The sequence below is a fragment of the Ictidomys tridecemlineatus genome, chromosome 5 (assembly GCF_052094955.1).
Source record: "Ictidomys tridecemlineatus isolate mIctTri1 chromosome 5, mIctTri1.hap1, whole genome shotgun sequence".
Lineage (NCBI taxonomy): Eukaryota > Metazoa > Chordata > Mammalia > Rodentia > Sciuridae > Ictidomys > Ictidomys tridecemlineatus.
The window spans coordinates 148,377,066-148,403,156 of record NC_135481.1 but is presented as its reverse complement, the minus strand read 5'-3'; the positions used below and the strand labels follow the sequence as shown (position 1 = coordinate 148,403,156).

Sequence of the window (26,091 nt, the reverse complement as noted above, 5' to 3'; positions counted from 1 at the left end):
GACAATGACTTGACAATGACTACTTCAGGCTGACTCCAAAGGCAGAAGTAATCGTCTTGTGAAGTGATGTGGCCCATACTCCATGGCTTCCCATGGCAGATCTTTGAAGTGGCTCTTTTTGCCAAAAGCTACACCATGACTTCTTGTGCTGCCAGAAAATGCTGCTGAACTTTTAGATGGCTGAGGCTACTGACCAGAACACAGTCAAGTGAGAGAAACAAAGTTCCAAAATCTGGCCCATAGTAGGACCTGGGCCCATGTTCCAAGGAACTGCAGCTGCCAAGCAGAGGTGGCGGTCACTGGAGCAGTGGGTAGAACTCCAACACCTCTGTGAAAAGCCTCTGTGGAGGGCCACAGTCCACTCTTGGAATTCATTAAACCTGGGAAGCTGGACAGTGTTCACCTCACTTTCTGATGCTTTCTGATGATATATAACATGGTGATGAAATGTAGACTCTGAGACCTTAACCAGAGTTTGGTAGGGACTGTCACCTTTGCTTTTTGAGAAAACAGGAAAGAATAGATCAGGAAAAGGAGGGGAAACCTTGACTGGTATAATTTCTTTCCATTAATCGTGCTTTGTTTTATCTATGAGACATTCTTCAAGATGCTCAAGCAATCACCTGCAGACCTGTTATATTCTGATGGGAACATAATTCTTCTGTTGCTGAAAGACTTGGGTTCAAGTCTAGTCTTTGCTACTTTGTTCTTCAGTTTCCTAACCTGTAAAATTTGGCTAATACGTTGTCCTGCTTCTTTTGAAGGGTTCTGGCTGCTAACAATGAACAACACCTGGCAGGAAGTCAGATCAGGAATTCTAGCCTTTGTCCTAACTGAAACTTAAGTGGAGCTCCTTAAGTACTCTATTCCTTAGTTTCCCATTCTGAGAGTGGGTGTGCCCTGGCTTCTGTGAAGATAAAGACTGCGGAGGTGTGAAAGGTTTGGATAAACACCAAGGATACTGCTATCAGGTGCGAACTCAGGTTTGTCTGGGAGCCTTTCCAGTAGCAAACAATCAAAATTTGTTTTATTTTAGATGCAGAGAGAGTATGTTTTTGTAGATGGAACCGGTTGGCCGGGACGATTTCTGGCAAATCTTCCTGGGAAGCTGAGGAGCAGGCTCAGACAGTTGCAAAATGAGGACAAATTCTGAAGACTAGGCCAGTATTCTCCCAACTCCTGTAGGATCACACCGTCCCGGTTGGCTCGTGCCTGCCACCTGGTGTCGCGTCCGGGCTATTGCCCAGAAACCACGTGTAAGAAGTGCTTACAACCTAACTACGCACTTTGGTTTCGACCGATTCTAACCAATAGGGGGAGGGGAGGCGGGGCAGAGTGAAGTAAATGGCCAATCACTTCCTGCTTTTTGAGGGAAAGGTGGGGCTTTGGATTTACCACGTTGGGTTTGTCCGCAGCGCTAATTACTTTTTCCAAAGGCTGCAGGGCTTCACTCCGACTGGCGCCGCTGCCTCGCGCGCTCCTGCTCTGCTGCCACGGTCCCGGGGGCTGCTCGTCCCAAGTACCATGTGTGACGGCGCCCTGCTGCCTCCCCTGGTCCTACCCTTGCTGCTGCTGCTGTTTTGGGGTCTGGATCCGGGCACAGGTAGCGCCCCCTTTCATCTCCCCTCCTCTCCACCACCTTCCCTCTGCCCTTTGGAGGCATCCGCGCGTCCGGAGTGCAGCGGGTGGACCGCTGACAGAGTCCCGGGCCGGCGCGGAGGACCGGGCTCCGGGCAGCTCCTGGCGGCTCCTGGCAGGGCGCACCGGCGCCGGTTCTCTGCACGCCCATACCGCGGCGCCGTCTCCGGAGGTGCTGGGCGTCCGCGCGGGAGACCTTCCTTGGATGGCGGGGGCCGGACGGGGGGCTGGCCGGCTAGGAGGTGCCAGGACGAGCTGAGGGAAGGAAGTGCCGGATCCCGGCGGTGCTGAGCCCTAGCTGGCGCGGCGAGCCCCGAGCTGGACCCGGCGCGCGGCGGCCGGCAGGCTGGAGGGCTGGCGGCCAGGCTGGCCCCTCCGCGCTGACGCGTCTTTTCTTTCCCGGCAGCTGTAGGCGACGCGGCGGCCGACGTGGAGGTGGTGCTCCCGTGGCGGGTGCGCCCCAGCGACGTGCACCTGCCGCCACTGCCAGGAGCTCCGGGGCCCCGACGGCGGCGGCGTCCCCGCGCACCCCCAGCCGCCCCGCGCGCCCGGCCGGGAGAACGCGCCCTGTTGCTGCACCTGCCGGCCTTCGGGCGCGACCTGTACCTGCAGTTGCGTCGCGACCTGCGCTTTCTGTCCAGCGGCTTCGAGGTGGAGGAGGCGGGTGCAGACCGGCACAGCGGACGCCCAGCGGAACTGTGCTTCTACTCTGGCCGCGTACTCGGCCACCCAGGCTCCCTGGTCTCGCTCAGCGCTTGTGGCGCCGCCGGCGGCCTGGTACTGCCCGCGTCCCCTCCGGGTCTGCCTGGCCGGTTTGTTGCGACGCTCGGGTGGTCTTCGAGGAGGGCTGGGGTGGGACTCCTTGGCGGGAAAATCCAGCTTAAAGAGGAACTGGAGAGAACCTTCTATTTCCTTTCCCACCCTACCCTACATCCCTCCAGACCTTCCTGATGATTTGTAAGGGAAGGGGATGGGAAGGGGAGAATTCGATTATCAGAATATGGCGGAGGTGGGGTCGCATAGGAATGAGCTGCGGATCCCCCAGGAGAGTACACATGAAACTGTCAGACCCCTGACTGTGAGGCACATTTTGCTCAGGTGTAGAGAACACTGCATTTTCACAGGTGTGTATGTATGCCTATCACGAGAACACTTTTATGTCTGTGTCCCATTTATTCTGGGTTGGTGTGTAGGGGAGTAGATAGTCATTTTGGATTTCCTTTAATACTAGGAAAAGGAAGTTTGGAGGGGATCCCAGGCAATCATGGTTAACCCCACTCTTGTTGAAAGGTCAGAACCAGGAGAGGAAGAATTATCAGTATCCTTGTTTTCTGTACCATTAACAGGCATTTATCTGGCATCCTGCTCCAACAAGGATCACTGTGTTCTTATATTGATTCTAAGAACATGTCTCTGCTCTTCAAAGTCCTCCTTCCCCTAATATCCTGCCCTGTTATATTTATTTGAGGCACCTGTGACAAGTACTCAGTGGGCTGGGAGAATTCTTCTGTACTTTTGCTCTGCCTGTGCTCATACTTAATCATTTGACTACACTGGTGCCCAGCCAAACACTTCTCAGCTTCTCAGTGATGCCCCCAAGGAGTGCACATGGTTGACAGATGGGCTGCCCCCTACAAAGCTTGGTATCAACTCAGAGAATGAAGTCCATGGGTTGTTTCTCTGTCTTTTGTCACAACTATCCTCTGGGGAGGTAATTTCTGATATTATTTTGTGTCTGTCCTTACCAGGCCCACAAGACACTGCTCCCCCTATCTCCTTTTATCTTATACCACCATCTGAAATTCTCTGGCCCTTCCCATGTAGTCTGTAGCAAGTCATCAGGAATCTGCAGTAAAGCCAGAAAGCCTGGGGGTCCAAGTTTTTATGTGAGGCTTCTGCTTTATTCTCAGCACTTTTGGAGCATGTAATTGCTGGGATCAGCCTAGTTCTTCTTTCAGACATTTTCTGAATTCTGATTTTAAGGTGTGATCCATTTTTGCTTGACTGGGAGAAATGGGCTGCTTTGGTAAAACAAGGAAAAGGATATAGAATGAAGGGGGCTTGGTAGTTAATGTGGAACAGGGTCAGAGAATGTGGGCTGTGGTCGAGGAGGCTTAACTAGGAGTGAGAAAGGCTCAGATCACCATAGGGCTCGGGTCAAGGCTGTATCATGTTCTGGGAGGGACTCAAAGGCCCACATCATTTTTCCTGTTTTTGCCAAAGTGTTTCAAGTCTAGGTCACATCACTGTACTGTACATGGAAACATCTGAATCCCATTTGCTGCGGTTTAGTGAGTTTCTGTAGAGGTCAGAGTTTATACTTCTTGGTGTAAAGTTTCCAACGAGGAGCTATCTGTGAAGGAGCTGAGGCTGAAAATCTGGATAACATTGATTTAGAGTCCTTGCAGAGTGAATGCTGAGCCTCCTTACAGATGGCATCTGAGCCCTTTCAGGAAGACTGCCCTTCCCTTTGACACCATGTGAGGGCGCTGTGCTTTACATAAGGGAACCCAGCCAAGAAGCTGAGTTCACCCTGTGCCAGTTGCGGGTGGACCTCTTAGATTTTTTTAGATTTTAAGTTCCAGCTTGAGCAGACACTGCTGTTGTTTAGTCTGCCTTGTTCATCCCATCCTTCCATGTGAGCTGGACATTGGGCACTTCTTTCCAAGCAGTCAAAGTGCTGAAGGCAGGAGGAAAGAGACAGTAGGATGACTTGGAATGGCCCTTTTGGTGGCAAAGTGGCCCTGGAGGGCAAAGAAAAGAAAGCAACAGAGCATAGGCTCACCAAGTCTGTGCCTCTCTCCATCTGTGGTTGTGGTTCTTAGGGTGGTAACGTGTCAGTCCCTCTTGACCTGTTAGAAACCAGTGTCATGGAGTTTTGTGTGGTAAGTGTGTCTTTGTCTCTGTCTGTCTGAGGAGGCTGAGCTACAAGGTATGAACAGGGCAGGCTATCAAGTAGATTATTTTTGGTGGCTGTGGATGGGGCACCTCCCTGTATCTAAAGAATTGTATAGATTAGGAGTTGGCAATTTTTTTTTTCTGTAAAGGATCAGAGAGAAAATATTTTAGACTTTACAGGCCGTATAGCCTCTGTCACAACTTCTCAACACTCCCCTTGTAGTGTGAAAGCAGCTGTGAATGGTATATAAAAAATGGATGTGACTGTGCACTCCAAAACTGTATTCTGGATGTTGAGTATCATTTTAATTGCTTGTAAGTTCTGTATTTAATGTCTTTAAATGGTAGTGTCCATTGCAGGGGCTGGAGGAACACAGGTTCTGCTCTGTTTTGCATGAAATCCTTGCTGTTTGTGCCCAGAGATGTTGAGTATCTATTTAATGACTCATTATTAGTATATATCATTACTTGTTTATGAGGGATAAATCATGTGTTCAGTCCTGCCCCCTCTTTTAATGGTATTTAGAGGCATGGGCCTATGGTGTTTCCACTCTGTCTTGTCTTGAAGGCTCTCCCAGCTGCACTTTTTGGGACTTCAAAGACCCCAGGCTCAAGGATTAATTGTTTTCTGTTTATGCTTCTTTATTTTATTTATATTTGAAGGAGTTTTCAGACATAGCGTAAACTTTTGGAAGATTTCCTATAACTGTATAAAGTCAAAGCAATGAACAAGGTATGTGAGGAAGGTATCTGTACTCCAAATAAATTTACATAAAGTTTGGATTAGCTACCCTCTGATAAAAGCACCAGATAGTGAAAGGCCAGAAGAATTGGAATCCAGTTTAACTTTGTAGGTAGAGAAGGCTGGAGGAGTAGCCCTTTAAGGCATAGAGTGAGGAGTGTTGGTCTCTGAAAGGACTCCTTTGCCACTTGTCTGAAATGAGTGGATAAGGACTTGTTTTAGGCAAAGTGAACAGAGAGGAAGGAAGGGCTGGAGGCTCCCCCATTGGGTTTGGACTGCTGAGCAGTGGCCACATTTCCTTCAAAGAGTATTCTCAGACTCTGGGAAGCCACCCACCAGAATCTGTCCATCTCTTCTTGAGCAAGGGTGTACTGTGTGTGAGGTGTTGGGACCAGACATAACTCCAAGGATTTTGGAGCTATAGAACATTAATAAGTCACCCCAGAAAGATTGAGAAAGGGGTAGAAATTACCCAGGGCATACCTCCTCTGGAGTCATAGTCACATACCACAGAACACTTTATTGGAATCTCTGGGCCCGATTGGCCAGTGGGTTGGCTTGGTGATCAGCTCACCCTTAATCTGATGGGTCAGCCCAACTGGAGAGTGTGGGGCCATTTTGTGGCTTGTCATTGGTAGTGGTTCTTATAGTTTTGTACAGCTCTTCCGGGCCACTTGGAAACCTTAGATAATGGGGAAAAGAGTATAGTTTGGACTGGGATAGATGGAAGCTGAGTTCTGCCAGCCAAGTCAGAAGTCAGTGAGGTTAGAAGAGGCTGAGAATCCCATTCTCAAGAGGGCAGCCTGCAGTTATACGTCCCCTGGGAGACAAAGGAATTGCTGCCTCACTCTTGAGAATTTTATCAAATGCTTTGGTTGATGAATGAGAAAATTGCCCAGCTTTATAATACAGCATTACTTCATCCAGTACAGTTGAGTAGCAGTTAGTCTTGGCAAAAGTTTTATGAAGTGGAGACCATTTGGATGGAAGCAAATGGACCAAACTACATCATAGCACATTATTATTGATCTAGGTCTGAGGAAAGCACATTGTCCAAAGTGATTGGTTCATATTGCTGAAGAATTGATCATGTAAAGGATAAACATATTTGTAAAACACAAGGCGTATATTTAGAGCTTTATAATAGAAGAAAGGCAAAAGACAGTTTGAAGTTTGCAGTGTAAAAGAATTAAAGAGAACTCCATTCGGAAAATAACAAGGCCAGCCTCATGGAGGCTTCTTATCCCCTTTGACCTCTCATCCTCCATACTCTTTTCCCTTCCTGATTGTCATTGCTCAGGTGCTTTATCTACCTGCAGCTTTTCAGAGCTGGGCAACACCTCTTAGGAAGCCAGGCCTCAGCCTCTTTCTGTACCACTGCCCATGAACATGACCTAGGGCACTCAATTAGATTTCCCCACTTTGAACTTTCATTTAGTTGGCACCATTTAAAAAAAAAAGAAAAGTACAAGGTAGGGTGATGAACTGAAGAAATCCTTTTAGACTGATTGCATTCTTGAAGTGTATTTCTTGAACACTGGAATGCTGCAGCTGTCTGACCTTGGACGTGTGTGATGGGAGATGTTTTTGCAGCCTTTGGGTCTGAGGGAACCACACAGTTTCTGGTTAACCTTTCGTTGTGCATGCTTCTGTGCTCAGCACATGGATTCGTGGTCACACTCTTGTTGCTTAGGAAATGAAACTGCACTGCTGGGGGTGGAGGGCTATGACCTTGAGTGAGTCACTTTACTCTTTTGAACCTCCCTACCTGCAGCCATACAAGAGATAAATAACATCAGCCATGCATGGCTATTGATGGAACAGAACAAGATTCAGTCAGTGAAATAATTTAGTCAGAATCTGTGACATTAAGCCTTTAAAAACGGGTTTCTTCTCTAGTCCTACAGGCTGTTTCCAGACTTTTCCAGTTACAAATCAGTCGTTCAAGGTTATTGCTTGAATAAACAGTTTGTTATCATACACCTGATGTGTGCAGAATACTCTGGTAGGCTCCCAGCAAGGCTCAGAGAGAAATACAATGTGGGCCCAATCTGGGAAGATGGTCGAGATACACATGGAAGGAAGTTGCATCAGAGCCTGATCAGTAAAAGAACAGTAGAGCATACAGGGTGGACAAGCTATAGGGCCTTGACCGAGACTCTGGGAGAAGGTTAGGCCACTGAGGCCAGGTAGGGTGGAGGCTCAGAGAGAAGGAAGGCTGAAGCTGAAGTAGCCCTAGGATTCTGGAAAGAAGGGGTGTTGGCAAGGCTGCCCAAGTGATACAGGCTGTCTGGAGATAAAGGACCCATAAGTTGGCCATGCAATAAGGGGTTTGGGTGGTGGTTTTAGGGGATGAATGGACAGGTGTTCAGGTTAGATGTGGTGGTGCCCTGGGTGCCAACCTAAGCCATCTAGAATTTATCTTAAAGAAGCGGTTCTCAACTTTGAGCCAGTATTGGATTCCCTGTAGGGTTTATTAAACTGATTGCTAAGCTGTAACTATGGTCACAAGTCAGGGGAGGGCCTGAGAACTTGCCTTTCTAACAAGCTCCCAGATACTGCTGCTGCTGGCCTGAGATGACACTCAGGACCACTAGCCCAGAGGGGATAGAGAACTTTGCCAGTAATCATCTGGAGAGTCCTGGTGATAGCAGTATGGGATGCGGGTATATTTGGGGACACACGGTGACTAGGATTAGGTCTTGGATGGATGAGGTAGAGATGGGAAGAGGGAGATATCACAGCAAGTGACCCCTCTAATCCCAAGGGGAGGCTGGTTTTAGAAGACAAGTGTCTGCATTTAGGTGTTTTGCATTTTCACAGGCAGCAGTTAGACTGTGAGGGGATCTTCAAGTGGTGCTTTGAGAGAGGAGCAGGTTGGGAAGCCCCTCATATCTGTGTGAGTAGGGAGATGGGGACATTTCTCCCATGGCCACCAGGTGAGTCCCCACAGACCCTGCTGAGGCCCACCAGAGAGTCCGAGGCAGGTCTGCAGTCACCAGTCTGCTTTTTCTCCTTGGAAGCAGATTTGCCCACAGAGGGAGCAAACTCACCATCCCATTGGCTGGGCCTCTCTACCTGTGCCAACCCATCTGGACATAGAGAAGGTGACCCCAGGCCCACTGTGGTTAGAAGAGCACCTAAAGCCTTCCAAAGAAGCGCTGGAAGGGCTCACTGGGGCCTCTAGAGGAATTCAAATAATTGTAGAGGAAGGCAATTTCAACCAAATCTTATGGCTTCGTCCCTCCCACAGAGGGGCAGTGGCCTTCAGTTCCAGGGTGCACTTGTGACAGATTTTCTTTACAGTATCTTAAATGTATTTCCTGTGTTATGTGACAAGGCAGTGCTCATGTTAGGAGGTGATTAAAACTTCTGTCTCTCAAGTGTTCTGCACATGGAAGTGGAACCTAGCCCTGCTTGGGGGGGGTGAAGTGGGGTTAGCAATACTTTCTTAAGATGGTCCAGAAACCTTCAGAGCAAGGACTCAGAATAAAGAGAGTTGAAATGTGACTGTTCAGACCCGTTACAATATCAGGTTATACCTGATACATTTTATTTGACCCACAATTCTTTCATGTAGGATATCCAATCTTGCAAAAACCTAAAATACCTAAGAGCATTGTTTCCCTGAGGGATTATGGTTTCCCTTAAAACCAGATGGCCTCAGGGCTGCTGGTTCTGTCTGCCATGGACATTTATTCCTTCCCAGGTCTCTGTGCAGATAAGATTGGAAGCCGTTTGCATCGAATGCAGCCAATCCCAGCCTCATTAATGATATTTCTTTGCTGTCCTCATGGAACAGTGGAGGCCTTGGAGGAGCATTTCCATGTGTCTTACTTCTCAGAATAGATGGTGACTGTGAGATCAACACAATTCTAAGCATCCCTGCTCAGCTCTGGGGGCCACGGGGCAGCAAATGACTAGAAGCCAGGGCAGTGGGCAGAACCCCACAGTCAGAGAAAGACCCAGGTTCCAAATTCAGGTACTTCTGGGCATTGAAGTCAAGGTACTAGGTGGCCAGGGTCTCCAGCACCCTATTAAAAGCTAAGGCAGTGGTTCTTGTCTCTGGCTGTACACTGAAATCTCTTGGTGAACTTAAAAAAAAAAATCACTGCTAGTCTTATACCCCATTTGGCCTGGCATCAGAGGTCTTCAGGGCTATCCAGGCAATTCCTATATGCAGCCAGGGATGAAAACCACCAAGCAAGGGGTACTGCAGGCAACCTATTAGTTTTTCAAGTAATTGTGATATTGGAAAATATGGAACATTGGGAAACTGTGGAGAAGAAATTCTGATCCTATTTCAGAAGAACAAATTATTAGTTTGTGAAAGTATTCCTATAACATGGTGGGGGTAATGGACTGCAGGGAAGGAGGATTTATTGGGAGAAGAGAGGATGTCAAGGAGAGATGAGGGCTGGTAAGAACTTTGGGCAAGATTGTTGGAGGGGGACACAGTGACACTTTAAAAGTTTTAAAATTTTTTTTAATGTTTCCATTAGCACTCTAGTCAAACGTAATAGTGGGGTTCATTTTGACTTATTCATAAATGCATGTAACAATTTGCTCCATTTTAATCCACAGTACATCTCCTTTCCCCTTCACCTCCTTCCCTCTATTTTCTACTTTTATGTGTAATTATTATGCATAAATTTAAAAAAAATAAAAGGAAGACTAGCAGATTAGAGGAAGGGGGTTGGGGAAAAATTTTTTGACCCATACTAAGTGTGCATATTTATGGGACAAACTTTTCTACAGAACTTTTATCACTGGTAATGTGTGGATGAGGTGAGTGTTAGAGATACTTGAGGGAGTCTAGCAACAGCAAGCCACACCTAGGAAGGTCAGCCTTTTCACCACTGGGACTAAAAGACTTGATCAGAACAATTGTAGAGGAAGAAATTTATTTGAGGGTTCATGGTCTTAGAGGTCTTAGTCCATAGAAGGCTGGCTCCATTCCATGGAGCTCAAGTGAGGCTGAACATCATGTCAGGAGAGTGTGGTGGAGGGAAGCAGCTCACATCATGATCAGAAAGCAGAGAGACTCCATTTGCCAGATACAAATACATACCCTAAAGCCATAGCCCAGTGCCCACCTCCTCCAGCCACACCCTACCACTTGAGTTAATCCCTACCAGGGGATTGATTCACTGATTAGGTTAAGATCTCCCAACCCAATGATTTCTCCTCTAAACCTTCTTGCATTGTCTCTCACTTGAGCCTTTGGGGGAACACCTCACATCCAAACCACAACAAAAGGGGATAGTGTGGGCCTTTCCATGTGCTAGCCCCCAGGGTAAGAGATTTGTTCAGCTCCTTTTTCTTAGGCGCTAGTCCTGGCCACAACCTGGCTCAAGGTTTAGGGCCCAACAGAATAAAGGGCTATGAGATAGAGTACAGATCAGTGTTCAGTTTATCTATTTCTCACCTGTATTGCCATTTTCTTGCCTGAATGAATGGAAATCTGTGAGACTGTCCAAAACCTCCCCAAGGAGCTAGATTTTGCTTCTGAATATGTATGTGTAGGATTTCTCACCAAGGAGAGATCTCCCTGTCCCCAAAACAGCTAGCTCACTGCTAGCTGATGTTTGCACTGGAGCTTGCGAATGCAAACACTAGACTGATTGATAAAATTGGCTTTGAAAGTTCAGGACTCAGGAGGGTGGCTGCCTTGGACCTTCCATAGCCAGGGTATTTCCAGAAGAGTCCAGCCTGTTGTTAGAGTTGAGTACATCCTCCAGAGACATGGGGCTCATTCTGTGTGGGGCTCCATCCCATGCATAACCTCTCTATATCTGAACCATGGAAGTTCTGGCCAGTTGTTTTCTAGTGTCCGCACTTGCTTCTTAAGGCATAGCTGCGGGGGGCGGGGAGCCCTGTACATCCTGCCATAGTTCCTCTGCCTTCATTTCTTCAACTTCTCCAAAGTATCCCAGGGAACAAACTCAAGTTTTCACTTCAAAGGAGAGGGAAGGAAGCTGGGCTCTCCTGCAGGTTACACAGTGCCACTTTGAGACAGTTTTATTTGGGCCGTAAAATTTGTGAGTTGTTCTTGGCCAAAGTTCTAATGAAACAGAAACCTTGAAATCTGCTTAGAGCGGTAAGTTTGGTCTCACCCTGTATCTTGGGGACTAAGGATTGTAGGTGATCTTATGAGTTGATCTCATTTACTTCCTAAGGGGCTTGGTACTGGTGCATCTTTTTAGAATGGAGGGTGGTCTATCTCATTTGACTTGAGTGAGATCTATACCATAGTTGAGCCTGGAGGAATTGTAATGCTGTGCAGAGAACAGTGCTTCTCCAAGTGTGTGGTTCCTGGTCCAGCCGCGTTTGTGTCATCTGGGGACTTGTTAGAAATGCACATTGTTAAGTCCCACTTTGGACGACTTTGTGATTTTGGTGCATGCTAGGGTTTGAGGATCACTGGTTTAGTATGTTATAGCTTTTGAAAAGTAATGGTGTAAGAGAAAAGAAAGGTGTCCATGACCTTTTAATACCAATCTGCTCAATCTGAGCCAGCTAAGACAGTCTGGAGGTATGACCTAGGAGAGGGGACATTGCACATACTAGTGTACACACCAGCTCCTTCCCCAGCCTAGTCAAGCGTTTGTGGAAAGTTTACTTACCTTGTTAATTCCACCTTGTTACTAAGTTCCCTTATGAACAAGATGGAAAGCTTGCAGCAGGTGTCTGGGGCAAGAATGACCAATACTGTCAGCATTGGTTCCCAGGGAGGGGAAAGTTCTATGCACTGAATTCCTCTCCCCCACCCTCCAGAGTTAAAATTCACTTCATTTAAGCAACAAATTAAAAATCCTAGTTTTTTTCAAGATTCCATTTAATTTAAAAATCTTATAATCTTAGTGTGATTTTGCAGTTATTTTTAAAGAGGATTTTGAAACATTTGACCCCATTTACAAATGTCACAATTTTTAAACATTTTGAAAAAACAGTCTTTTGATAAACATTTTGATTTTTATTTTCAAGTTCATTGGATGTCTGGTTAAAAAAAGAAACTTTTCACAAGTATTTAGGCATTCTTATAAGCCTAATAACTTAGTCTCATAAACATGAGAAGGCCTAAGGTCTTCTACACATTCTAATACTATTTGTAACCTAAAAAGATTTTAAAATCACAAGTCTAAATCAATGATATGCTCTAAGTTAAAATTGCAAATCTAATCCATTAGGTATTCTGCCAAGTTCTCTTAACTATTACTCGTTCTGGAGGAATAATGCACAAGTCCCCATCACAAAGCACTTAATACTACAAATCAGACTGACCTTATTGTCTTTGTATTTAATTCTAAGTTATCCCCAGGATTAAGCTACATTTTTCCCATTAGGGATATAATTTTCATTCTAAACAATTTGGGGGTTGCCTCCTCAGATGGACTCTTAGGTTAGTTTTAAAAATAATTTTTTAAGGGAAGTTCTTGAAAAATCAATGGAAAGTAACTCTGTCTTCTCTCTGAAAGCACTCAGAAAAGGGTATTATTATACACATCTGAACCCCCACCCCTATTTCGAACCCCCCCCCAAGTCCTTAAAACTCAGCCACTCAGTGGGATGTGTGTATGTCAGACAGACACTCTTGGACTCAGAAAAATTCAAGCAATTTGCAAAGAAAAAAAAGCCCAGGTGTGGAAAACCAAACCGTAGCAAGGTGACTTTGTTCCCCTCAAGCCGCTGGGGCCATGGACATGTATGAGTGAGGCAACCAATGTCCTGTTTTCCTTTCCTTTCCTGGCAGGTCGGCCTCATTCAGCTTGGACAGGAGCAGGTGCTAATCCAGCCTCTCAGCAATTCCAGTGGTCCCTTCAGTGGACGAGAGCATGTGATCAGACGCAAATGGACCTTGACACCCAGCCCAACTGCCGAGGCCCAGGTACCTGGGCAGTTCTGCAAGGTTCTAACAGGTGAGTTAGGGCAACATGTCTGGACAGAGCACATGCACAGATGACTCCCACAGTGTGGCACCAGATGTGCTGATATCATATGAGCAAGAACTTCACCTATACAGTCATGTGCCGAGCAATCATTAGGCATTCTTCATGGGAACATCAGGGAATGTACTTGCACAGGCTAAGATGGCTATTATGTCACGACACAATATGGAACCAGAGTGGTATATTCAGTCTGTGTTTGACTGAAATGTCATTAGGCATGTTGAAAACTATTTAATGGCCCTGGAAGCCACTTCCTTTTCCTTGTGTATTAGAGTCAGTATTTCATGCAGTGCAGTCCTTTGGAAAGGTCATTATTTTATTTCTGCAAGGAATCCATGATCTTGTCCAGGCATTGCCCCAGTTTTATGTGTCGGGACCAAGTTGAGATCTGAAAAATCTCTACAAGTTTGTTATCAAGCCACAGGTTAGTATCAGAGATAGAATTCCAATTCTAGCTTGATTTCCCTCCTCCTGATGCCCTGGCCAGAGCTCACTTACTCTTCTAGGGTAGTGGTCCTCATCCCTTGTTCACTAATTAGAGTTGCCTGGGGAACAGTGGTTCTCAAATTGTGGCCCCTGTTCCAGCAGTATCAGTAATACCTGGGAAGTTGCCAGGAAGGTACATTCTCTGGCCTGAAGCCAGACCTACAGCATCAGGAACCCTGGAGGTGGACCAGTCATCTGTGCCTTCCCAGACCTTCCCAGGGATTTGGATGCATGCTAAGGTATGAGAACCAGTGCTTTAAAAAATGCCATGCATTGCCTAATATCCCCATCTAATTGGCCTGAGGTATGACTCAGGTATCAAGTGTTTTTAAAAGTGATGGTGATATGCCACTTGAAGTAGAACCCAGAGCTCCTATATTCTGCATCTCTATTTTGAGCATCCTTTGTGTTTTCTGTCAGGTGTTTAAGAACATCTCATGGTGCTGTGTCCACAGCAGTAGGCCTGCAAATGTCCCTTGATGAAGCTGGATTACCCACAGTTCATGGGTGACTTTTTCTCCCAGGAGATCATGGGGCCCCATAGCAGACCTTTGGGAGTTGTGCTTTTGTAGTTTAATGTTATCTTTGTATGAAAATGTGGGGTGTCTCAATTGAGTATTTGTGTGACCATGGAAATAAATCAATGATGTGACTTTCCTCAAGAGTAACTTTGGAATTTGTAAGCAAGTCTTGTGTCCTAGCTCAGTCCCTGCCTGTAGAACATTATGAAGTCTGGTTACCACCCTCCATGGCCTAGTCTGTATGTGGCAGGCAGATATTAGAGATGACTGTGCTGGATAAAGTCTACTCGGAAACCACCGGAGAGCTTTGAGTCATACATGGAGAGAGAACACCGCTAGACCTTAATATTTTTCTCTCTTCCTTTCTGCATCCTATAAAAGTGGAGAAAATGGACCTCAGCATAATATTATCAATTACTAAAAAACACTCTTTAATATGAAGCAGGATTTTTCGTAAGTCTTATGGTCATGCACTTGATGTCAGTGTGCTATTTTATGGACCCTGTTAGGTCAGTTTTGTGGATCTTTTTTTTGTTTTTCTAAGTCTTTGTGTACTTTTTGCAGCTGAGCTGAACACACTGGTTGAATGGCAGAGGGATTTCACTGAGGCATCAATTCTCAGTCTTGTCTGCACATTGGCATTGCCAGGGGAGTGACAACCCCCAGTGCCCAGGTCCCCTCCCATTGCCCTTTTAATTGGTGTGGGGCACACCCTGGGCATCTGGCCATGTAAAAGCTCCCAGGTGGTTCTGATCTCGCCTGGTGTTGAAAACCCGTGCTAAGGAATATTAAACATGAGTTATAGCACCTGTGGGCCATCGGAAGTAGATTTTCTCAGGTGAGACTCTTTAAGTAGGGCCACGCAATAAAACTCAGGGCAAATGTATTTTATTCTCCCTCTTCACTCAAACCAGTGCTCATCAACTGCCAGTCTCTGATCAGAAATGCAGCATGCTTGGGGATGAGATAATGGAATGTTTGTCTAATGACCTGCTTCTGTCCTTTTTAGGGGAGAGATACCAAGAGTTGCTGACAAAATGACAAATGGTGCTTGTGTTTGCATTTTTGTACCTAAGACTGGCTTCGGGGCACATTTTTTGATGGACTGTTCATCCTTTAATGGAGGAAATAAAGTGAACACAAGCTGAATGGGGTGGACGTGATAGAAACTAAGACAAGAGCAGCCGTGTAAGGGTGAAGAGAGAAATTTCTGAATTTGCCTCAAAAAAAATCACCCTTCTTCTTCCCCCAAATCTTGCATCAACTTGTCCTGAAGAGCTGAAGCACTGTGTATAATTAAGATGGAGCAAGACTCGGGCTCCGCACTGGGTAGGAGCGTAGATACCAAAAAGAGGTCTCCATTTTGCTCCTGCTGCTTTTTGCTTTGCATGGAATAGTAAACTTGGTTGCTGTGTTGAGAAAGACACTGGGTCTCTTAATAGGCTTAGCTAATAAGTAGTCATTTATGCCCTATCGAGTTTGGATTAGCTTTCAAAGGTTGGGAGTTTAGAGATCAGGAAACTTAATTTACAGCAAAGTACATTCTTAGTTTCCTAGAAAGATTAATCAGATTAATCCAGGATTTCTCATGGGAACATGTTCTGTCTGGCTGAATATGGTGGCTGTTGGTTTCATTTTGTCCTGTCATTGATCTTTACGTTGCCCTAACCTTGGACAAAGCCTCCGAGTAGCCTTGCTGGCTCATGCGGGTGGGGAGCTGAGAACTCTTCTTCTTCTTCCATAAAGTTGAACCTGTGTAAGACGCCATGTTGTCCAGCGTCTTATGTCTGAGCAGGGCTGGGGGATAGAAGGGCTGAAACATGAGGACCTGGAAGGACCCTTCCTCCCCTTGTAGGCCACTGAGGTTGCATTTCTAGAAGATTTTGGGGGCTCCTTATGAGGGGACAGGCTGACCCTGTTTCCTTTTAGCTCCTTATTTTTAGGACCTTATAAACTGATTCATAACATAAAACGCCAGATTAGAACTTGGCAAGAGAATATGGAGTCTGCAAGCTACCCCCCACTTCTTTTTTTTCCTTTTGGTGAGAGCTTGAGTTTTTGAAAGTTTTTTGGCAATTCTCAACAACTGAAATGGTACTTTGAATATTGTGAAATGTTCCTTGATTTTCAAGTGGTTATTCTGACTCTAAAACTTTTCATCTTTCTTCTATGCTTAAATTTCCCCCTTTCAGATTCAACTTAGACTCTTCCTGCCACTGTTTTTCATGGATTTAGATGCCAATTTGAATGTCTGTCATCTCTACCGTGGTGGGTGTCACACGTGAATGACAGAAGTGCAGGGTAAAATAGAAGACTAATTTGCCATGAGACATTTTCAGAAATCACAATCCCGCAGCACTTTGAGTGGTGGTGAGCTCATTAGCACATGAATATGCCTGAAATAGGGGGGACTGTGAGGCACTAATGTCTTCTTTATGGTTGAAGTGCTACTGTGATTGTTTTTAAAGATTATTAGTTATCTTCTAGTTTTGTCTGGTTCATTTAAAGAATTATGAAGATCATTTCAATGAGTCTTTGGAGGATACCATGACACTTCAGAAATTGTGTATTGCTAATTGATGTAAGAAGTTGCATGTGTAATCACACGTGTATACATTTAGTACACAATTGGTCAGGACTTGTGCTTTGTTTCAGTTAAGTTTCTTTTGATTGGAAAGGACAGAAGTCAAACCTAAACACCAGAGACATCATTGACATGGGTTTATGGAACTGATTAGTGAAGCAGGAGGCTGGACTTCAGGTGAGGCTTGACCAAGTTCGGCCTCTCTACAGGCCTTTCTCTGCATGACAGCTTTGTCCTTAATTCACCCCTCTTGAGGTGACAAAAAGGCAGCTAGGATGAGGAGGTTAGCTCTTCTGTTCTATTGGGATTTGAGATGGGCTGGCTTGGATTATTTTTAGTTCACCACTGCTTTCAAATGTCTTGAGGCAGGATCAAATCTCTCCTTCCTAAAGACCATCCGTCCCAGTCCCCAATGACTGGAGTATTACTGAGTCTTCCATCCCTGTCCTGACTTCTACAGGCCACCACACAGTTGGCAAAAGTCTGGAGTCGGGTTACCACACCTACTCCAATCCAGCTCTAAGCCATCACTCCAGCCCGTGTGGTTGAAAATATGGCCGCTTCCTTCCTGTTTCCACAATAAGGATCGAATACTGATTAGCTCCTCATCTACTTGTGCATCCAGGTGACTGTGGCTGCTGGTTTTTGTGTACTTAGGAAGAAGGGCTCAATTCCTCTGCAGTTAGGGTCCTTTTAATATCTTAGAGACCTTAGCTCTCCAGTGGGTGTTTAAAAAAAAAAAGACAAAATTTATGTGTGAAAATGTTACATATAGAAAAAACATATTTAAATATATAATGTATATATATAAATTTTTTTCTGGCTTTGTCTAGTGTTCTTTGTCGATAGTAATGGTCATTTGTGTCCTTCTACGTCTCCACTGCAAGCAGAAGCTAAAAGAAATAGGATTAAATTGCTACGTTTTCTCCAAGTCAATATTTACATATTTATTTCCATAGATTTTGCACAATATTTTTATATTCTAAAAGTAGAGAACGGTATTTGAAGAATTTTTATTCCACAAGTAAGAGAAAGTGGACTCATGTAGAAGGCTTGATTTCATCTCCTTTCAGTGTGCCCCAGAAGAGTCCCTTAACATCTCTGTGCCACTCTATCAGTCTGCTAGGACTTCTATGACAAAATGCCACAAGGCTGGTTGTGTTAAACAACAGAAATGTATTTCTTCACAGTTCTGGAGGCTGGACATCTGGATCAAGCTGTCAGCAGGTTTGGTTCCTTCAGAGGTGATGTGAGAGACTCTGTTCCATGTCTGGCTTGTAGATGACTATCTTCTCCCTGTGTCTTCAAGTGGTCTTCCCTCCATGTGGCTGTCTCTAAGCCCAGTTTCTTCTTATGAGGACACCAGTCATATTGGATTAGGGCCCAACCTTGTGACCTTTTTGTAACTAAGTTACCTCTATAAAAACCCTATCTGCAAATAGTTGCATTCTGAGGCACTGAGGGGTAGGACTTGTGGATTTGGGGAAAGGATGCGACATAACATAACATAGCCATAGCCATAACAACTTCTATTCCTCATTTGTGACAATGAGTTGATGAAGCCTGACTCAGTCTGCTTCTCAGGTCACTGCTGAGGAACACGGCAAGTGAGGTGGTGCCATGTCCAGCCAACTGGGGGAGCACATTCAAGAGCACTCTCACAAATGTCTAGAAGGTAACATCTGGAGGAAATTAGAAGTGGCCCATCTCTAAGAGTAGGTATCATGGTTGGCTAGTTGACTTTTGATAAATATCAGAGGAGCTAGACTACCTCAGGCAAGGTAGAGGTAGTCTAACTTGCAACAAAACAGGATCACCTACCTCCTAGGGTTCTGAATTAAATGAGATAGTGTATACTTGCCACTCAACAGCTAATAGATATTAGTAGTTGTTGCAGTTTCTATAGTTATTGTTTCCATGCCTGTTCTTTATTATCAAGGGTATCATTTGGATGCTCTGGTTCTAGATTAAGTGGGTTCTAGATTGAGGAGCCCTGCAGAGCAATGAGCTGGGAGCTAAAGGTTCTCATGAGCAACCTTGAATCTGTCAATCTTGCCTCAAGAGTGAATTCGCATTGAAATCCAGGAGTCATTATTTCTAGACTGGAGGTTACCTTTGCAGGTTAGACACTTACCCTTTCTCTCTCACTGGCTCTCTGGACGCTGGACACGCTGTGGTGCAAGTAGCACCATATTGCCCCTGTCTTTAGGGCACTTGCAGTTAAATGAGGGAGATCAACTGAAAAGAAATAATATGTAAGTTTTCTTTAGTTATGGAATACCAGGCAAGGCAAATATGCACAAAACAAAACCCAAAAACTCTTATACCCAGCATTCAGATTTAAGCCTTGTTAACATCTGGTCATAGTTGCTCAGGACCCCCCACTTTTTTTTTTTTTTTTTTTGGAGAGAATCGAACAATTTAACACTGTGGATTTTACTCTCCAACCACCCAGTGCTTTATCATCTCTCTGGCTTATTCCCCAGATGCAACCACACACTGAAGTTGTCCTGAGTCCTTCTGGTCCATGTTTCTTATACTTTGACAGAATCGTAAACTGTATATTATATTGTTTTGTATGTTTTAAATTTTGCATAAATGATTTCACTTTGTGCAACTTACCCTGGTCACTCACATCATGTTCCCCAGCTTTGTTCATGACCTAGCTTATTCATTTTAATTGTAGAGGTTTGCCTATTAATCTTTTTAAAGAATTAGCTTTGGTTTTATTTTTTTCTCTTGCTTTTTGTTTTCCATTTCTTTAATTTCTATTATTTCTGTCATTTTATTGTCTTTTTTTTGTCATTTAATTTCTTAGACAGCATATGGCTATGTTGCCCAATCTGGTCTTGAATTCCTGGGCCCCAGTTTTCTTCCTGCATATGGCTCCTAAGTAGCTGGAAGTGTAGGCACAGGCCACCGTACCCTGGCTTTATTCATTTTTATTTGATCTTACTATTTTTCATGTTCTCTCTAGTTTTTTGCTTTTCTCCTAACTTCTTGAGTATAATACCTAGTTCACTAAATTCTACTTTCTTCATTATGAATTTATATATTTAAGCCTATGCATTTCCCTATAAAGACACATTTAGCTGCATACAAATTTTCATGTGTAATAATAGTTCCAGGATCCAGTTCTAAATATTCTTCAATTTCCATGATCTCTTTTTTTTCAATTTTCTAGAGAGGCAGTACAGTATAGTAGTGCAGAGTTTAGAGATAGGCTTGCTGGGTTTGAATTACTGACTTTATCACCTATTAGCTTGATCTTGGGTAATTTAACCCTTTTACCTCAATTCTGTTATTTATAAAGGGATGATAAAAAGGGAATGTGCTTTAAACAACTGTTTAGATGTTACATAAGTTAATATGTGGGCACAACAATGTGTGGCATAAAGTATTCATTGCTTTGTTACCTTTTATTAGGTTATAAATTATTCAAATATTTATAATTTTATCATCAAACGGGCTTTTGCCATCTTTAAAAAATGACTTATAATTCTATGTATAGTGATTAGAGAATGTGGTCCCTATATTTCCATTTGGTCCTTTGTTATAGTCTTAGTATCTCTGCTGAGATTCCCTGTCTTTTCATTCATCTCGAGCACATTTTCCTTTAAGTCTGTGAGCATAATCATAGGAGTTGTCATAAAATTCTTGTGTGCCACCCTAGATTTCGGTCATTTGTGGGTTTGGTCTCCATAGATTGTCTTTTCTTTTGACACTGGGTTATTTTCCTAGTTTTTCGCATGTCAAGTAATTTTGAATTCTGGCTATTACATTAAGATGTCATGGAGGTGCTGGATTTTTTTTCCTCTGAAGAGCATCTTAATTTTGTTGAACTCAAACTATAAAATTTCTTATTTGGTGGCTCAAATTTTCAGTTCAGTTCTTTTATCCTTAGCTATAGTCCAGGATTAGTCAGAGATTTAGGTAAAATTTATATGTGTATTTTTGGCCTGCCCTTTTTATCTCTCTCCTTTTTACCATGCCCCCCCCTGTAGTTTTTAGTCACTTTGTTGCCCCGATCCCTGCACTTTGGTCCTTCAGGTCACAACAACTGCAGACTTTCTATTGGCATATTGGCCTCCTCGGTATGGCACTGACTTCTCCTACTCTCTTGTGCTGATCCTTTCTTCCAAGTGTTGACTCCCCCCAGAACCTTCCTGTATTTGCCCACTTTCCATTGCCCTCAGCTCTTTGAACTTTTGTATTCTGTTCATTTGTGGTTGTTATCTACTGGAAGTTTAGGTATACTAGAAGTTTCTTGGCCATATTGTATTCCATATAAAATATTGATTCTTTGAAAATGGTTGAGATATGCTTTTTAGTCTGGTAGATGGACATTTTTGTTTTAATAAATACCTAATGTATAAATTGAAAGATATTTTCCTTAACTATTTTAAACAATGTTCTATATATCCATTAGCTCAAGTAATTGTGACAGAAAAATCGTTATGTCTCATTTTGAGCCTGCTTAATTTGTTTTAGAGGTATATATAAACTCTGGACAATTTCACTTTTTCTTTAAATTTATTTTCTGGTTGTACATGGACATAATACCTTTATTTTATTTATTTATATGTGGTGCTGAGGATTGAACCCAGGGCCTCGGGTGTGCTAGGCGAGCACTCTACCCCTTAGCCACAACCTCAGCCCCTTACCTTCTAATTCTATCAGTTTTTACTTTATCTGTTGTAAGGCCGTATTATGTGGTGCCTACAGATCTTGGAGCTATATTCCTGGTGAGCTATTCCTTTTATCATCATGTAGTAAGCCATTTTTATCCCTGGTAATACTTTTGGCCTCCTAGCTGTGTTTTCATCTAATATTAATATTATCAGTCAAGTTTTACTTTGGTTGATGTTTGGCTAATATTACTTTTCCTTTCTTTTCTTCTTCCTTCCTTCCTTCCATCCATCCATTATTCATTTCTTTCTTCTTGTGGTGCTAGAGATTGAACCAGGGCCTTGCACATGTTAAGCACGTGCTTTACCCTGAGCTACATCCCCACTGCTTTTTTATTTCATTTTGAGGCAGGGTCTACTACAGGTTGCCCAGATTGGCCTTCGATTCCTGGGCTCAAGCAATGCTCCTGCCTTAGACTCCTAAGTAGCTGAGATTACAAGGGTACACCCCCAAGTCCAGCTCTTAGATTTATTTTCAGTCCCCTCTGTGATAATATTTTGTGTGTTTCTTAAAAGTAATATGTATCTGAACTTGGGAATATCTCTCTCTTTTTTTTTGTAAGGTTCATTTTTTTTAACTCTCCAGTATGTATTTCATCATTTATTTTCTTTTAAAAATTTTGTTCTCATTAGTTACACATTATAGTAGAATGCATTTTGACACTTCATACATAGTATAACTGCTCATTCTTCTGGTGCTACATGATATAGAGTTACAATGGTTGTTTAATCATATATGCACATAGGGTAATAATTTCCAATTCATTCTTCTATCCTTCCTACCTCCATATGCCTTTGCCTCCTTTCACTTCTCTTTGTGTAATGCAAAGTACCTCTGTTTTTTCCTAGCCCTCCCCACACTTATTGAGAGTTACAATCCACATTCAGATAAAACATTTGGCCTTTGGTTCTCTGGGATTGGCTTATTTTGCTTAGCATGATATTCTCCATCCATTTATCAACAAATGCCTTCATTTCATTCTTATTTAAGGCCGAGTAATATCCATGGTGTATATATACCACATTTTCTTTATCCATTCATCTGTTGAAGGGCATCTCGAGGTTAGCTGTTGTGGCTTGAGCTGCTATAAACATTGATGTGACTGTGTCACTGTAGTATGCTGATTTTAAGTCCTTTGGCTATAAACTAAGAAATGGTATAACTGGGTCAATGGTCATTCTATTCCTAATTTTTCTAAAGAATCTCCATATTGCTTTCCAGAGTGGTTGCACCAATTTGCAGTCCCACCAACAATCTATGTGTGTATCTTTTCCCCCACATCCTCGCAAACATTTATTGTTGCTTGTATTCTTGATAATTGCCATTCTGACTGGAGTGAGATGAAATCTCAGTGTAGTTTTGATTTGCATTTCTCTAATTGCTAGAGATGTTGAACACTTTTTTAATATATTGGTTGACCAATATATTTAAAAAATGTTCAGTTTCTTTGCCCATTTATTGGTGTGTGTGTGTGTGTGTGTGTGTGTGTGTGTGTGTGTGTGTGTGTGTGTGTGTGAGAGAGAGAGAGAGAGAGAGAGAGAGAGAGAGAGAGAGAGAGAGAGAAGTTTTTGGAGTTCTTTGTATATCTTGGTGATTAATGCTCTATCTGAGGTGCAGGTGGTAAAGATTTTCTCCCATTCTGTAGGATCTCATTGTGTTCTTGATTGTTTGCTGTGAAAAAGCTTTTTAGTTTGGGCTGGGGTTGTGGTTCAGCAGTAGAGTGCTCGCCTAGCATGTGCGAGGGGCTGCGTTCAATCTTTAGCACCACATAAAAATAAATAAAGGTATGTGTCCAACTAAAATATTAAAAAAAAAGAAAAAAAGCTTTTTAATTTGATTCCATCCCATTTTACTCTTGATTTTATTTCTTACACTTCAGGAGTCTTGTTAAGGAAGTCAGTTTGTAAGCCAACATGATAGAGATTTGGCCCTACTTTTTCTTCTGTTTGATGCAGGGTCTCTGTTCTAGCGCCCAAGTCCTTGATCCACTTTGAGTTGAGTTTTGGGCTGGGTGAGAGATATGGGTTATATTTCATTCTGTTACATATAGATTTGCACTTTTTCCATCACCATTTGTTGAAGAGGCTATCTTTTCTCCAATTTATGTTTTTGGTGCCATTGTCTAATATGAGATAATTGTACTTATGTGGGTTTGTCTCTGTGTCTTCTAATCTGTATCATTGGTTTTAATTTTTTAAAATTTTAATTTAATATGTGACAGAATGCATTACAATTCATATTATACATATAGAGCACAATTTTTCAAATATTTGATTGTCCACAAGTAGAGTCACACCATTCTCGTCTTCATACATGTACTTAGGATAGTGATGTCCATTTCATTCCACTGTCTTTCCTACCCCCATGCCCACTCCCTTCTCCTTCCTACCCTTTGACCTATCTAGAGTTCATCTAATTCTCCCATGCCCCATACTCCCAACCCCTTTATGGATCAGCATCTTTAAATCAGAGAAAACATTCATTATTTATTTTTTGGGGATTGGCTAACTTCACTTAGCATTATATTCTCCAACACCATCCATTTTTCTGCAAATGCCACAATTTTATTCTCTTTTAATGCTGAATAATATTCCATTGTGTATATATACCACATTTTATTTATCCATTCATCTACTTAAGGACATCTAGGTTGGTTCTACAATTAGCTATTGTGAATTGTGCTGCTATAAACATTGATGTGGCTGTGTCCCTATAGTATGCTATTTTTAAGTCCTTTGTGTGTAGACCTAGGAGAGGGATAGCTGGGTCAAATGGTGAATCCATTCCTACTGTTCCAAGGATTCCATATTGCTTTCCATATTGGCTCTATCAATTTGCAGTCCCACCAACAATGTATGAGTGTTCCTTTTCCCCTACATCCTTGTCAATACTTATTGTTGTTTGTATTTTTTTAATGTTTTAAAATTTTTTATTTAATTCTGAATATTCTTATTTTTTCTTGTGATTTCTTCTTTGACCTATGAGTTATCCAGAAATTGGTTAATTTCCAAGTACTTGAAAAAATTTTTAGGTATCTTTTGTTATTGATTTTTTAATTTATTCTAATTTGTTATATACATGGTGACAGAATGCAATTCATTTCATATTACACATATAGAGCACAATTTTTCAAGACACTGGCTGTACACAAAGTATTTTCATACCATTTGTGTCTTATACTTAGGATAATGTTGTCTAACTCATTCCACTATCATTCCTACCTCCTTGCCCCCTCCTTTTACCCTCCCCATTACCCTATCTAAAGTTCCTGCATTCCTCCCATGCTCCCTCTCCCTACCCTACTGTGAGTCGGTCACCATATATCAGAGACAACATTTGGTATTTGGATTTTTGGGATTGGCTTCAACTTCACTTAGCATTATATTCTCCAACTTCATCAATTTACTTGCAAATGCCACAATTTTATTGTCTTTTAATGCTGAGTAATGTTCCATTGTGTACATATACCAAAGTTTTCCTCTCCATTCATCTACTGAAGGGGATCTAGGTTAGTTCCACAATTTAGCTATTGTGAATTATGCTGCTACAAACATTAGTATGGCTGTGTCCCTGTAATATGCTGTTTTTAAGTTCTTTGTGTATAAACCAAGGAGTGGGATAGCTGGGTCAAATGGTGATGGAGTTAGATGAAATCTTAGAGTAGTTTTGGTCTGAATTTCTATAATTGCTAGAGATGTTGAACATTTTTTTTCAGATATTTGTTGATTGATTGTATTGGTGTCAATACCATGCCATTTTTGTTACTATAGCTCTACAGTATAATTTAAGGACTGCTATTGTGATACCTTCTGCTTCAGTTTTCTCACCAGCATTGCTTTGGGTATTCTAGGTCTCTTATTTTTCCAAATGAATTTCATGATTTCCTTTTCTATTTCTATGAAGAACATCATTGGGATTTTAATATTACATTAAATTTTTATAAAATTTTTGGTAGTATGGACATCTTGACAATGTTAATTCTGTCTGTTCAAGAGCATGGAAGATCTTTCCATCATCTAAGGTCATCTTCAATTTCTTTCTTTAGTGTTCTGTAGTTTTCATTGTAGAGGTCTTTCACCTCTTTTGTTAGAATGATTCCCCAATATTTTTTTTTCCTGAGGCTATTGTGAATGGAGTAGTTTTCCTAATTTTTCTTTCAGTGGATTCATCACGATGTATAGTATTGCATTAGATTTATGGATACTGCTACTTTGCTGAATTCGTTTATTAGTTCTAGAAGTTTTCTGGTGGAATTTTTTGGGTCTTCTACATACAAAATCATATTGTTGGTGAATAGGGATAGTTTGAGTTCTTCTTTTCCTATTTTAAACCCTTTAATCTCTTTCTTCTGTCTAATTGCTCTGGCTAGAGTTTTAAGGATGATGTTGATTAGAAGTAATGAAAGAGGACATCCTTGTCTTGTTCCAGTTTTTAGAGGGAATGTTTTCAGTTTTTCTCCATTTAAAATGATGTTGTCCCTGGGCTTAGCATAGGTAGCTCTTACAATGTTGAGGTATATTCCTACTATCCCTAGTTTTTCTAGTGTTTTGAACATGAGGAGGTGCTGTATTTTGTCAAATGCTT

General features: G+C 42.7%; 1 protein-coding gene across 1 annotated transcript in view; it reads left to right on the top strand.

Annotated features, from left to right (window-relative positions):
* The first annotated feature begins 1,420 nt into the window (after positions 1-1,420).
* The window catches only part of Adamts17 (ADAM metallopeptidase with thrombospondin type 1 motif 17), a 347,529-nt gene continuing 322,858 nt past the window's right edge, over positions 1,421-26,091 (top strand). The window contains exons 1-3 of the mRNA XM_078051258.1: positions 1,421-1,603; positions 2,045-2,415; positions 13,032-13,197. Coding sequence (XP_077907384.1) covers positions 1,525-1,603; positions 2,045-2,415; positions 13,032-13,197 — 616 coding nt within the window. The 5' untranslated portion in view covers positions 1,421-1,524. The remainder of the gene's footprint in view (positions 1,604-2,044; positions 2,416-13,031; positions 13,198-26,091) is intronic.